Genomic DNA, 12626 nt, shown 5'->3' with positions numbered 1-12626 from the left:
CCTAGTTGAACATTCTGTTCATAATAAGCAACCTCTCCCCATTCTTTAGTCTCATTCTATATCCTGGTAACTTATATTTCATGTCTATGAGTTTACATATTATAATTACTTCATGTCAGTGAGACCCTGCAATATTTGCCTTTATGTGTCTGTCTTATTTCACTCAATATAGTGCCCTCAAGGTTTCTTCATCAACCCATTTCTTTTAAGATGGCTTTGTTCAAACACTATACATTCCGTCCTAAGTAAACAATCATGTATTTATGTATTGAGCACCATTGCCACTCTCTATGTAAGGACATTTCTTCCACAAAGACAGAGGAAGAGTCAAAGAAGGCAGAGAGGCAAAAGAAAAAGGCAAGAGAAAGAGAAAAACAAACAAACAAAAAAACTTGATAGCTAGAAGGTGACAAAAGGAAAGACAGCATTAACCTGAAGTAGAATAAAGAGTCACCAATGCCTGGAGTCCCATACCCTTCCCCTATTCCCCACCCCACCCATATGCATTTAGCTTTGGTATATTGCTTTTGTTACATTAAAGGAAGCATAATACAATGTTTCTGTTAGTTCTAGCCTCTAGTTTGCATTGATTGTATTTCCCCCCAATCCCACCCTGTTTTTGACACCGTGCAATGTTGACATTCATTTGTTCTCCTCATGTAAAAACATATTTGTACCTTTTATTACAATCATTGCGCATGTTAGGTTTCCCTGAGTTACACAGTTCCAGTCTTTATCGTTCCGTCTTTTGTTCTGGTGTCCCACATGATCCCAGCCTTCCTCTTTCAACCATATTCACGGTCATCTTTGTTCAGTGTACTTACATTGCTGTGCTACCATCACCCAAAATTGTTTTCCAAACCTCTCACTCCTGTCTTTTCCTTTCTGTCTGCAATGCTTCCCTTAGTGTTTCCTGTAGAACAGGTTTCTTGTTCACAAACTCAGTCATTGTCTGTTTGTCAGAGAATATTTTAAGCTTTCCCTCATATCTGAAGGATACTTTTGCCAGATATAGGATTCTTGGTTGATGCTTTTTCTCTTTCAGCATCTTAAATATATCACCTCATTTCCTTTTTGCCTCCATGTTTCCTATTGAGAAATCCACACATAGTCTTAACAATCTTCATTTGTGTGTGATAGATCGTTTCTCTCTTGCTGCTGTCAGGATTCTCTCTTTATCTTTGATGTTTGATAGTCTGATTATTAAGTGTCTTGGCATAGGCCTATTCAGATCTATTCTGTTTGGGGTACGCTGCGCTTTTTGGATCCGTAATTTTATGTCTTTCATAAAAGATGGGAAATTTTCATTGATTATTTCCTCTATTATTGCTTCTGCCCCTTTTCCCTTCTCTTCTCCTTCTGGGACACCAATGACACGTAAATTCTTGCTTTTCGTTTTGTCTTTAAGTTCTTGGAGACGTTGCTCGTATTTTTCCATTCTTTTCTCTATCTGTTCTTTTGTGTGTAGGCTTTCAGGTGCCTTGTTCTCCAGTTCCTGAGTGTTTTCTTCTGCCTCTTGAGATCTGCTGTTGTATGTTTCCAGTGTGTTTTTCATCTCTTGTGTTGTGCCTTTCATTTCCATAGATTCCGCCAGTTGGTTTTTTTGAACTTGCAGTTTCTACCTTATGTACGTACTGGGTTTTCATTATACAGTTCATCTCTTTTGCCATATCTTCCCTAAACTTTTTTAATTCATTTATTATTAGTTGTTTCAATTCCTGTATCACAGCTGAAGTGCAAGTTTTTTCCCCTGACCGGTCCATAACTTCATTTTTTTTGGTGTAGGTTGTAGTTTTCTGTTGTCTAGGCATGGTTTCCTTGGTTACCCCAGTCAGGCCTCCCCAGACCAGAATGGGCTAACATCCTAGAAGGAAGAAATATTCAGTATCCAGTTTCCCTGAGGGTGTGACTTAGAAAACTGGTACAACCTCTGATGCCTCCGGTCACTATGCTTTTCTGCCCAGCAGGTGGCGCCTGTAGCCTATAATTCTTGACTGGTGTAAGTTCTGAATGAAAGGCAGGTAGTAAAGCTGGGCCCTGCCCCTTTCCTCTTAGAGAAGATAGACCCCCTAGGGGAAGGTCATTAGCATTTCAGTGGTCTCTCTCTGCCTGTGCCACACTCTGTCTGGGTCACAGAACTGGGAACTGAAAATGGCTGAGGCTTACTCCACTGAGTCGAAAAAGGAACAGAGCTAGTCTGAGGCGACCCTCCAGCTCTCCAAGGTCAGTTGTCACCCAAAGCCTTTGTCTACTTGTTGGGGGTTCATACCTTGTAGTGAGCAGTTCACACTCGCTAATTAAAACCCCAGTTGGAGCTCAGCTGAGCTATATTCGCTTGCTGGGAGAAGGCTTCTCTCTGGCACCACAAGGCTTTGTCGCTTGGGCTGTGGGGGAGGGGTCTCCCGATTTGGATCCACAGTTTTTACTTACAGATTTTATGCTGTGATCTTGGGCATTCCTCCCAATTCAGGTTGGCGTATGACGAGTGGACGGTCACGTTTGTATCCCTGCAGTTATTCTGGATTATTTGCTAGTTGTTTCTGGTTTTTTTTAGTTGTTCCAGGGGGACTACTTAGCTTCCACTCCTCTCTATGCTGCCATCTTAGATCCTCCCTGCTAGTATGTTGTTGAGGATTTTTTGCTTCTGTGTTCATTTGCAGTATTCAATCTCTTTACTTGTTCTAGATGGTTTCAGATTTTCTGTTCCTTCTAGAGTCAGTTTCTATAGTTTGTCTTTGTAGGAATTTGCCCATTACATTTAAGTTACCTAATTTTTTGCCAAACAACTGTTCATAGTTTTCTTTCCTTCCTTCCTCCCTCCCTCCCTCCCTTCCTTCCTTCCTGGTTTATTTCACACAATATACTGTTATCAAGGTCCGTTCACCTAGTTGCATACCTCACAACTTCATTCCTCTTCGTAATCAATCAATATTCAATTGTATGTATACACCACAGTTCTCCATTCCATTCATCAGTTAATGTACCCTTAGGTCACCTCCATCCATTGCGAATCATGATAAACCCCACTGTGCCACCATAAACCCCAGTGTGCACATGAACATTCATGTCCCTGTTCTCAGTTCTTCCAAGTATATATCCATTAACAGGGTTGCAGAACCATATGACAACCTCATACTTTACTTCCTCACTGCCCTCCAGATGGGCTGCACCATTCTACTTCCCTACCAACAGTGATTAGGTACATCCCTCTCTCCACATTTTCTCCAACACATGTCACTCTATTTTTTAAACAGTTTTATTCACACACCATACATTCCCTCCTAAGTAAACAATCATTGGTTCTGGTATAATCACATAGTTACACATTTACCACCACAGTCCATATGAGGACATTTCCATTTTTTCTGCAGAGAAAGAGGAAGAGGAGAAAAAAGAAAAAGAAAAAAAAAGATTAAATAAATAAATAAATAAATAATAAAAAGGTCAGACAACAAAACCAATGCTGAGAATTCCATACCCCTCTCTTATATCCCCCTTTTATAGACATTTAGCTTTGGTATATTGCCTTTGTTACAATTAATAGACGCGTATTACAATGTTACTGTTAATTATAGACTCTAGTTTGCATTGATCGTATTTTTTCCCTAATACCATCCCATTTTCAACACTTTGTAAAGTTGACATTCATTTGTTCTCCTCATATAAAAACATTCTTATATTTGTACATTTAATCACAATCATTACCCACTCTAGGTTTCACTAAGTTATGCAGTTCCAGTCTTTATCTTCTATCTTCCCTTCTGGCATCATACATACCCCTAACCTTCCTCTTTCAACTGTACTCATAGTCCTCTTTGTTCAGTGTACTTACAATATTTTGTTACTATCACAGTATTGTGCTACCCATTTCTGGATCTATACAATCAATCCTCTTGAACATTCTGTACTCCTTCAAATGCCTGATCTCTACACTCTTTCTGTCTCCTGGTATCTTCATTTCTACACTGTTCTCCAAACCTCTCCCTCCTGTCTTTTCTTATCTGTCTGTAACACTCCCTTTAGTATTTCTTGTAGAGGAGGTCTCCTGTTCATGAACTCTCTCAGTATCTGTTTATCTGAAAATATTTTAAACTTTCTCTCATTTTGAAGGACAGTTTTGTTGGATATAGGATTCTTGGTTGGCACGTTTTCTCTTTCAGTATCTTGAATATATCATGACACTACCTTCTTGCTTCCATGGGTTCTGCTGAGAGATCTGCACTTAAACTTATTGAGCTTCCTTTCTATGTGATGGATTGCTTTTCTCTTGCAGCTGTCAGTATTCTCACTTTGTCTTTGACATTTGAAAATCTGATTAGTAAGTGTCTTGGAGTAGGTCTATTTGGATCAGTTCTGTTTGGGGTCCTCTGTGCTTCTTGGATCTGTAAATTTATGTCTTTCATAAGAGTTGGAATATTTTCATTGATTATTTCCTCTATTATTCTTTCTGCCCCTTTTCCCTTCTCCTTCGGGGACACCTATAACACATATATTCATGTACTTCATGTTGTCGTTAATTTCTTTAGACCCTGCTCATATTTTTCCATTCTTTCCCCGTCTGTTCTTTTGTGTGTAGGATTTCAGAAGTTATTTCCTCTATTTCACTAATCCTTTCTTCTGCCTCTCCAAGTTTGTTGTATGTCTCCATTATGTTTTTCATCTCTTCCATTGTATCCTTCATTCCCATAAGTTCTGCCATTTGTTTTTTCAAGTTTACAAATTCTTCCTTATGGTTACCAGTGTCTTCTTTATATCCTTCATCTGTTTTGTCATATTTTCTTTCAACTCATTGATTTGATTTAGAAGATTTGTTTGAACATCTTTACTTACTTGTTTCAATTCCTGAATCTCAGTTGAGGTGTTAGTTTTTTTCCTTTGACTGGGCCATATTTTCATGTTTCCTGGTGTGGCTCATGACTTTTTGCTGTCTAGGCATTTGATTTTCTTGATTAGTTTAGACTGGAGGTTGTTTTCTCTCTTTTGCTTAGGATTTTCTTGTTAGTTGTCTTTGATCTCTATCTTTTCTTTGTTTCTCTGGCCAGTTGTCAGATTGGCTTTGCCCTCAGTCTTCCCTTAAAATCAGGCACGCACTGTGGCCTGCCACAGGGATGGGAAGTAGGAACTGGGCACCCCAGAAAGTTCGCTGTGTGTGTTGATACAAATCTGCTGGCTTCCAGTGGTGCTCTGCTTTCTGCCAGCCAGCCAGACCTGCGTTAGTTTTAGAGCCCTGCTTTAACAGTTAGGTCTTCCTTATTTCTCAGCCAAAACAGGGCCGGGTTTCCGTACAGGCATGTAGACCAGGTCCTGTGGTCCTAAGAAAGGGTCTGGAGCATCTTTTAAAAAGTGCTTCAATTTCCTTGCCCCTTCCAGACTGTCCAGCAGATGGCACTGTTCGGTAACTTAGTAGTTCTCAGAAAGCTGCTTTACCTCGGAGCACAGACAGCATCTACAAGGTGAACTGAAACTGCAGGGTTCCTATGCCCTCACTTTGCCAGCCAAAATCTGGCTCAATGTTGGGCTCCTCCTGTGGCAGAGTATTCCCTCAGCTGACCTAGTACTCCAGCCATCCCCAAGGCAAGGAAACGGCTGCTGGCTGCTGCTTCCCTCAAGGGTGGGGAAAGTGCTTTCAGACCCAGGGTTGGAAACAGTCTCTGTCCACATTTTCTCAGTCTTTTTGTCCCTCACTGACCTGGGCCTTGAAATGTCCTTCTTGTCCCCCGGGTCTTCACACAGTCGGGGTATGTCACACTGCTGTGAGAGATTTTATAGTCTGTGTCTGTGATGGGAGGGGTCCCATCTGCTGACTTTGTGCCTTTCCCACACTGAGACCAAGTTAGTGGGAGGGGAGAGGACTGGCTGGTCCAGGACAGAAGATTCTTACCTGATATTTCTTCTCTTTTTTCAAATTGGCTTTTGCAGGGTCCTTCTCCAGTCTGTATCTTCCTCCAGAGATTCAGACAGTTCAGAATTGTCCTTTTTTATGTTGAATCTCTGGAGAGGAGTTTTCAGTAGCTGTTTACATCGCCGTGTTGATGACACCACTCCCCCATAGTTTTCATTTGTAATCCTTTTTATTTTTGTAAGGTTGGTAGTAGTGTCTCCTCTTTCATTTCTGATTTTGGTAATATAAGTCTTTGCTCGTTTATTCCTGGTCAATTTAGCTAATGGTTGTCAATTTTGTTGATCTTTTCGAAGACCCAATTTTTGTTTCCTTGGGTTTCTCTAATGTTTTTCTATTCTTTATTTCATTAATTTCTGTTCTAATCTTTATTATGTCATTCCTTCTGCTTTCTTTGGATTTAGTTTGCTCTTCTTTTTCCAGTTTTACATAGTGAAAGGTCAAGTTATTGATTTCAGGTTTTTTTTAATATAGGCATTTACAACTATAAATTTCCAGGTGAGTACTGCTTTAGCTGCATTCCATAAATTTTGGTATGTTGTTTATTCATTTTTGTTCATCTCAGGTTATTTGCTGGTTTCCCTTTTGATGTACATCTTCTTTGACCCATTGGTTATTTAGGGCTGTGCTGTTTAATTTCCATGTAATTATTAGTTTTCTATATATCTATCTGATTTCTAATTTCATTCTTGGTGGTTGTAGAACAAACTTTCTATTATTTCCATCCTTCTAAATTTACAGAGTGTTTCATGGCCTAGCATATGGTCTATCCTGGAGAATTTTCTGTGTGTACTTGAGAAGAATGTATATTCTGATGTTATTGGTTGGATGTTCTATAGATGTCTGTTAGGTCTGGTTGGTTTGTAGTATCGTCCACTTCTTTTATTTCCTGATCCTTTGCCTAGTTGTTCTAGCCATTAATTTATTAAAAGTGGGGTATTCATGTTTCCAACCATTATTGTTGAAATGTGTTTGTCTCTGTATTTCTTTCGGTTTTTGCTTTGTATATTTTATAGCTCTGCTATTAGACGCATCTATGTTTACAACTGTTATGTCTTCCTGATGATTTAACACTTCATCATTACAAAACGTCCCTCTTTATCTCAAGTAAAATTCTTTTTTAACATCTTTTTTGCGTGATTTTAGTTTGGCCACTCCAGCTTTCTTGTGGTTGCTGTTTCGTGATACATCTTTTTCCATCCTTTTACTTTCACTGTATTCATATCTTTGAATCTAAAGTGTATCCCTACAAACTTGTTTTATATGGGATCTTGTTTTTTTAACCATTTTGATAATCTCTGCCTTTTGATTGGATTCACATTAATATTATTGTTATAGTTGGGTTTATGAGTGTCATTTTTTTATTGTTTTGCATGTCTTACGTCTTTTTTGTTCCTTTATACTTCCTTCCTGCTTTCTTTTGCATTGAATGTTTTCTAATGTAGCATTTTAATTTAATTAATGAATTTTTTCATTATATACGCTTGCATTATTCCTTAGTGTCTACCCAAGGCTTACCATATACAACAACTTATCAGAATCAGTTTCAGATTTGTACTAATTTTAATTCCAGTGAGATATAGAAATGTTACTCCCTTTTCTCCCTTATTGTGTTGTTATTTATAGATATATATTGCATCTTATGAATGTTACAAATCCCATGTTACATTGTTATAATTACATAACTTTGTCCTTTAAAGAAATTGAAAGATGAAAGGAGAGCAAGATGTTTGTAGATTTACTTATATTTACTTTCTTACTTGTCATTCGCGGATCTCTTCATTTGTACCTTTTGATTTTTGAGTTAAAATCTGAAGTCATTTTCTTAGCCCAGTATAGCTTTTCTCCCATCCACCTCCTTTTTGTGCTATTAGCAAATATGTTTCTATAATTATAAGCCCAAAAATGCTATATATGTTTTTAAATATGATTGCTTTTTAAATCACTTAAGGAAAGAAAGGGGACGAAATTGTATTTATACTGCCTTTTATAATATTACAATTACCTTTAGCAGTGCTTTTTGGTTTTGCATGTGGATAAGAATTATTATATGGGGTCCATTGTTTTAAGCCTGAAGAACTTCCTTTAGTATTTTTTATAAAGTGGATCTTCTGGCCACTAATTTTCTCAGGTTTTGTTTATGTGGGAATGTCTTTATTTTACCTTAATAAAGATAGCCTGCTGAATGTAGGATTCTTGGTTGAGAGTTTTTGTCCTTTCAGCACTTTAAATATGTTGTTTCATTGCTTTTTAGCCTCCATTATTTTTTATGAGAAGTCAGCTGTTAATGCTAGTGGGGTTCCCTTGTAACTGACACTGTATTTTTCTTTTGCTGCTTTCAAGAATTTCTTCCGGTCTGAGACTTGCAGCATTTTTACTATGACGTTGAAAGAGAACCTCTGTTCCTGGGAGCACCAGGCTGGAATGGAGTTTCTGTCTGTTGATGTGGGAGGAGTCAGTGGGTCTTGGTTTAAATATCAGTCTCACTATTCTTACTGAGGTTTAGTAGATTTTCTTGAATAAGTGCTTTTTTCATATGCTGTATACCCATAGGTCCATTACAGGAGACTTTGATCTTATTTATAATTTTCACCAATTTCTCTGGGGAGTGGGTTCATGAAGCCCCCACACTGGCACACTGGATGTGGAACCAATCAGGATTTCATTTTATGTTTAGTTGTTGTCTCCTTTAATCTGGAATGTTTCCTCCTTCTTTCTTTGTTTTTCTTGACCTTGACGTCTTTGAAGAGTATTTGACATGTGTTTTATAAAATGACCCTCAATTTCGATTTGTCTGATGTTTCCTCATGAATAGATTCAAGTTATGCATTTCTGGCAGGAATACCACTGAAGTGATATTGAGTCCTTCATAGTGTATTGTAACAGGAGGTGCATGATAATCTGTTTAACACATTTAGGTATTATTTTAATTTCAAGCATTACTATCAACAGAAATAAATTTGGTGTCACAGTGCATTGTGTTTTATTATTAGTCAGGTTGAATTTTAGAAATGTTAGTCGTTTTTATTCTTATTTTTAAATACCTTAACTGAATTATCTATGGGGCTGATTTTGTTGTTGTTACGGGTTTTATCAATTCTAATTAATGCTATCAACCCATTGGCATATATGTTGCAAATATGTCCCCTAGTTTATTGTTTGGCCTTTAGTTTCTTATGACCTTTTCTTTTTGATAGATAAAAATTTCTAATTTTAATGTAAACTTAACTATTAGTATTTTCCCGTATGGTTTCTGCCTTCAATATCATGCCTAGAAAAGCCCTTCTTCTAAGATTGCATATTATTTCTACCACATATTGATTTCTTTTTATCTGTTTCCCAAATAGGTACGTTTACAGGAGCACATGGGTGAAAAGTATATGACTTACAGTGTGAAAGCTCGCCAGTTGAAATTTTTTGAAGAAAATGTGAATTTTTGAGAATTTTTTCTAATCTGCTACCAGAACTAAAAACCTATATCTGTAGTTTTTGTCTTAAAAAAACAAGCCCATAACAAGACTTGGAGGCTATTCCACGTGCCTATATGTCTTTTAGGGTTTTCTTTCTGGAAAAAAATCGGACAGTACAGAATGATATGAATCAAGCTCACAAAAGAAAGAAAAGAAAAAAAACTTTGACTATCATATTCTCTTTATGAGCAAAAATCTTTTATAAGACATTTGTTTGGTTACTGTTAACTGAGACTTAAACCACCAACTTTATATCTGGTACTTTATTTTTTTTAAGGTACTAATTAGATTTAAAACGGGGCCTTAATATATTGGATTTGAAGATTTATATTATTCTGTAGTGATAAAAGCTAAGTCCAGTGATAATACTTTTTAGTGTTAATAACATTTGGTAGTCGCTGATAATTAAAAGTCAATTCACAGTTCTAGGAGTAGATTTGAAGAATATCAAGTTGAATTTAGTATTTGAATAATTGAATTCCTTTTTTACACATTGATGGACATTTAACATTTTTATTTAATATGAACTTTATTTCGGGCATGTATTTTGGCTTTGTAAATCAATATGTTATTACATACTGATTTTGTTAGATTTATTTTTCCATCAATAAAACATTTTTTAAATACTAATTCCTTTTGGAATTAATCAATTTGTAAGTACAGTCCAGATACTTTTTACTTATGTTGGATATTTTTAATGTATGTCTCCTGAAGTTTGTTTTCATGTACATCAAGATTTTGGTTGTCTTCCCATATTTTAAATGTATGATATGTATACCATGTATTTTGTTAGTTGTTTAATAAGGGGGTAATGCCCATCTAGGAAACAGTTTTTATAAAATGAGTCTTGTATAATAAATATTCACTCCTATATTCAAGGGACTCTGAAAATGAATACTTGCTCCAGAAATATTCTCCATTTTTAAAATTTGAAAATTGTATCTTATGTTCTTTGAAATATGACACACAATACCCAAAATTTTCCCTTTCCAATAATTTAATAATTTTTTCAAAATTTTTATTGTGGTAATATATATATATAACATGATATTTGCCATTTTAACCATTTTTTAGGTGTACAATTCAGTGGCACAAATTACATTTATAATGTTGGGCTACCATACCATCATCCATTACCAAAACTTTTTTATCAGCCCAAACAGAAACACTGTATGCGTTAAGTAGTAACTCCTCATCTTCCCCTCCCCCTGTCCCTTGGTAACCTGTAATCTATTTTCTGTCCTTATAAATTTGCTTATTCAAGGTATTTCTTATAAGTGGAATCATACAATAAGCATCCTTTTGTGTCTGGCTTATTTTGCTTGGTGTAATTTTTCCAAAGTTTATCCATATTATAGCATGGATCAGAAATTTATTCCTTTTTATGGCTGAATAATACTCCATTGTATATATGTAATACCCTATTATGTTTATCTATTCATGTATTGATGGACACTTGGGTTGTTTCTGCCTTTTGGCTATTGTGAATAATGCTGCTGTGAACATTATGGCATACAAGTATCTGAGTTCATTTTCAATTCTATTGGATATATACCTAGGTGTGTAATTGCTGGGTTTTCTGTTTATTAGGTAGGGGACCATCCTAGCATGGCCTGCCACCTTTCTCTGGGACCCACAATAATATCCTGTGCTCAGGACCAGGTGTGTCAGCCTGGCAAAATAAAGCACAAACCCCTAGTAGATAAGGGGACTGCTGCTATGTTCCATACCATATTGTCCCAAGTCTATGTAAACATTCACTGGAGACAGTCTGACTCTAGTGGACATGTTTTACATCCATCCCGCACCCCTGTGGTATATCTGTCTCTGGTGGGGAGGGAGTGGCGTTCTTCCACTGCAGCAGCACATGAACATGAAAGGGTGCCGTGCAAAGTTCTTTGCATTGGCCATGGATTGAGACCTGTTGGCTATGGGGAACAGATGCTCACTAGTGAAGCTGACCTAGTCATCTTTCCATCAGTCTGTGTGAGTTTTGCTTTTGGGGCAACCCCAATGCCTGTATTTGGAGGGGGTTCACATCTCTTTAGGTGTCTCACCTGAACAACTGTTTAACTTTTTGAAGATCCTCCAAACCATTTCCCACAGTAGCCACATCATTTTACATTCCTATCAGTAATGCATAAGGATTCTGATTTTTCTGTCTTTGCCTATATATATATATTTTTAAATAGCCATCATCATGGGTGTGAAGTGGTATCTCATTGTAGTTTTGAATTGCCCTTCACTAATAACTAATGAGGTTGAGCATCTTTTCATGAACTTTTCGGCCATTTGTATTATCTTCTTTGGAGAAGTGTCTAGTCAAGTCCTTTGCCCATTTTTTAATTAGGTTGTCTGTCGTTTTATTGTTGAGTTGGCGTTCTCTATATATTCTGGACATTAAACCCTTATCAGATATATGATTTGCATTTATTTTCTCTTATCAAATTGGTTTTCACTTTTTTGATAGGGCTTGTTGATACACAAAAGTTTTCATTTGGATGAAGTCCAATTTATCTGTTGTTTTTTTGTTGTCATACCTAAAAATCCATTGCCAGATCCCAGGCCTTGAAGATTTGCCGTTTTTTTCCCTAAAAGTTTTATGGTTTAACTCTTATATTTAGGTCCTTGATCCATTATGAGTTAATTTTGGGATATGGTGTAAGATAGGGTCCAACTTTATATTTTTGCATATGGAAATTCAATTTTCCCAGCACCATTTGTTGAAGAGACTCTTCTTTCCCAATTTAACAAATTCTTATCAAGAGTACTCTTTGCCAGTTGCTGTGCCAGGTGCTGAGGATATAATGCTTACATAAAAAGTACTCCTTGCCCTTACAGTGCTCACATCTTGGTTTCCAAGATTTATTTTAAGTTTCAAGTGTTTGCTAGAACTCAACTTGTAAAACCATTTAGTCCCAGTGCCCAGATAGGGGCACTTTGGCAGACTGTTGGTCTTCATAAGCTGTTCAGATCTTACATGTTTGGGAATTCTACATCTTTCTGGAAAGTCATCAAGTTTATTTAACTTTTTTAACTTATTGGTATGAAGTTGTACACATTATTTTCTTATAAAGAAATCTCCCCTACATTTTCTTATTCTTATGCCATGTAGTTTTTGTTGTTTAATATTCATACATTCATCATTTTCATCCCACTTTCTTTTATTTGCTTTTTTTTTCCTCTTTGGTGCTTAATTCATTTTTCATCTTTGTTTAATTATGAATTTTCCTTCAAATATAGCTTTGGCTACATTT

The 12626-nt window shown here is 36.6% G+C and overlaps 1 protein-coding gene across 1 annotated transcript in view; it reads left to right on the top strand.

The window, feature by feature from the left end:
* Positions 1-11653, top strand: part of NEK4 (NIMA related kinase 4) — a 100967-nt gene extending 89314 nt beyond the window's left edge. The window contains exon 15 of the mRNA XM_037798088.1: positions 9247-11653. Coding sequence (XP_037654016.1) covers positions 9247-9339 — 93 coding nt within the window. The 3' untranslated portion in view covers positions 9340-11653. The remainder of the gene's footprint in view (positions 1-9246) is intronic.
* Positions 11654-12626: the final 973 nt, after the last annotated feature.

This window comes from Choloepus didactylus, chromosome 1 (genome assembly GCF_015220235.1).
Source record: "Choloepus didactylus isolate mChoDid1 chromosome 1, mChoDid1.pri, whole genome shotgun sequence".
In the NCBI taxonomy this organism is placed as follows: domain Eukaryota; kingdom Metazoa; phylum Chordata; class Mammalia; order Pilosa; family Megalonychidae; genus Choloepus; species Choloepus didactylus.
Note: the sequence above shows the minus strand (reverse complement) of the source record. Positions and strands in the feature narration are given on the sequence as shown.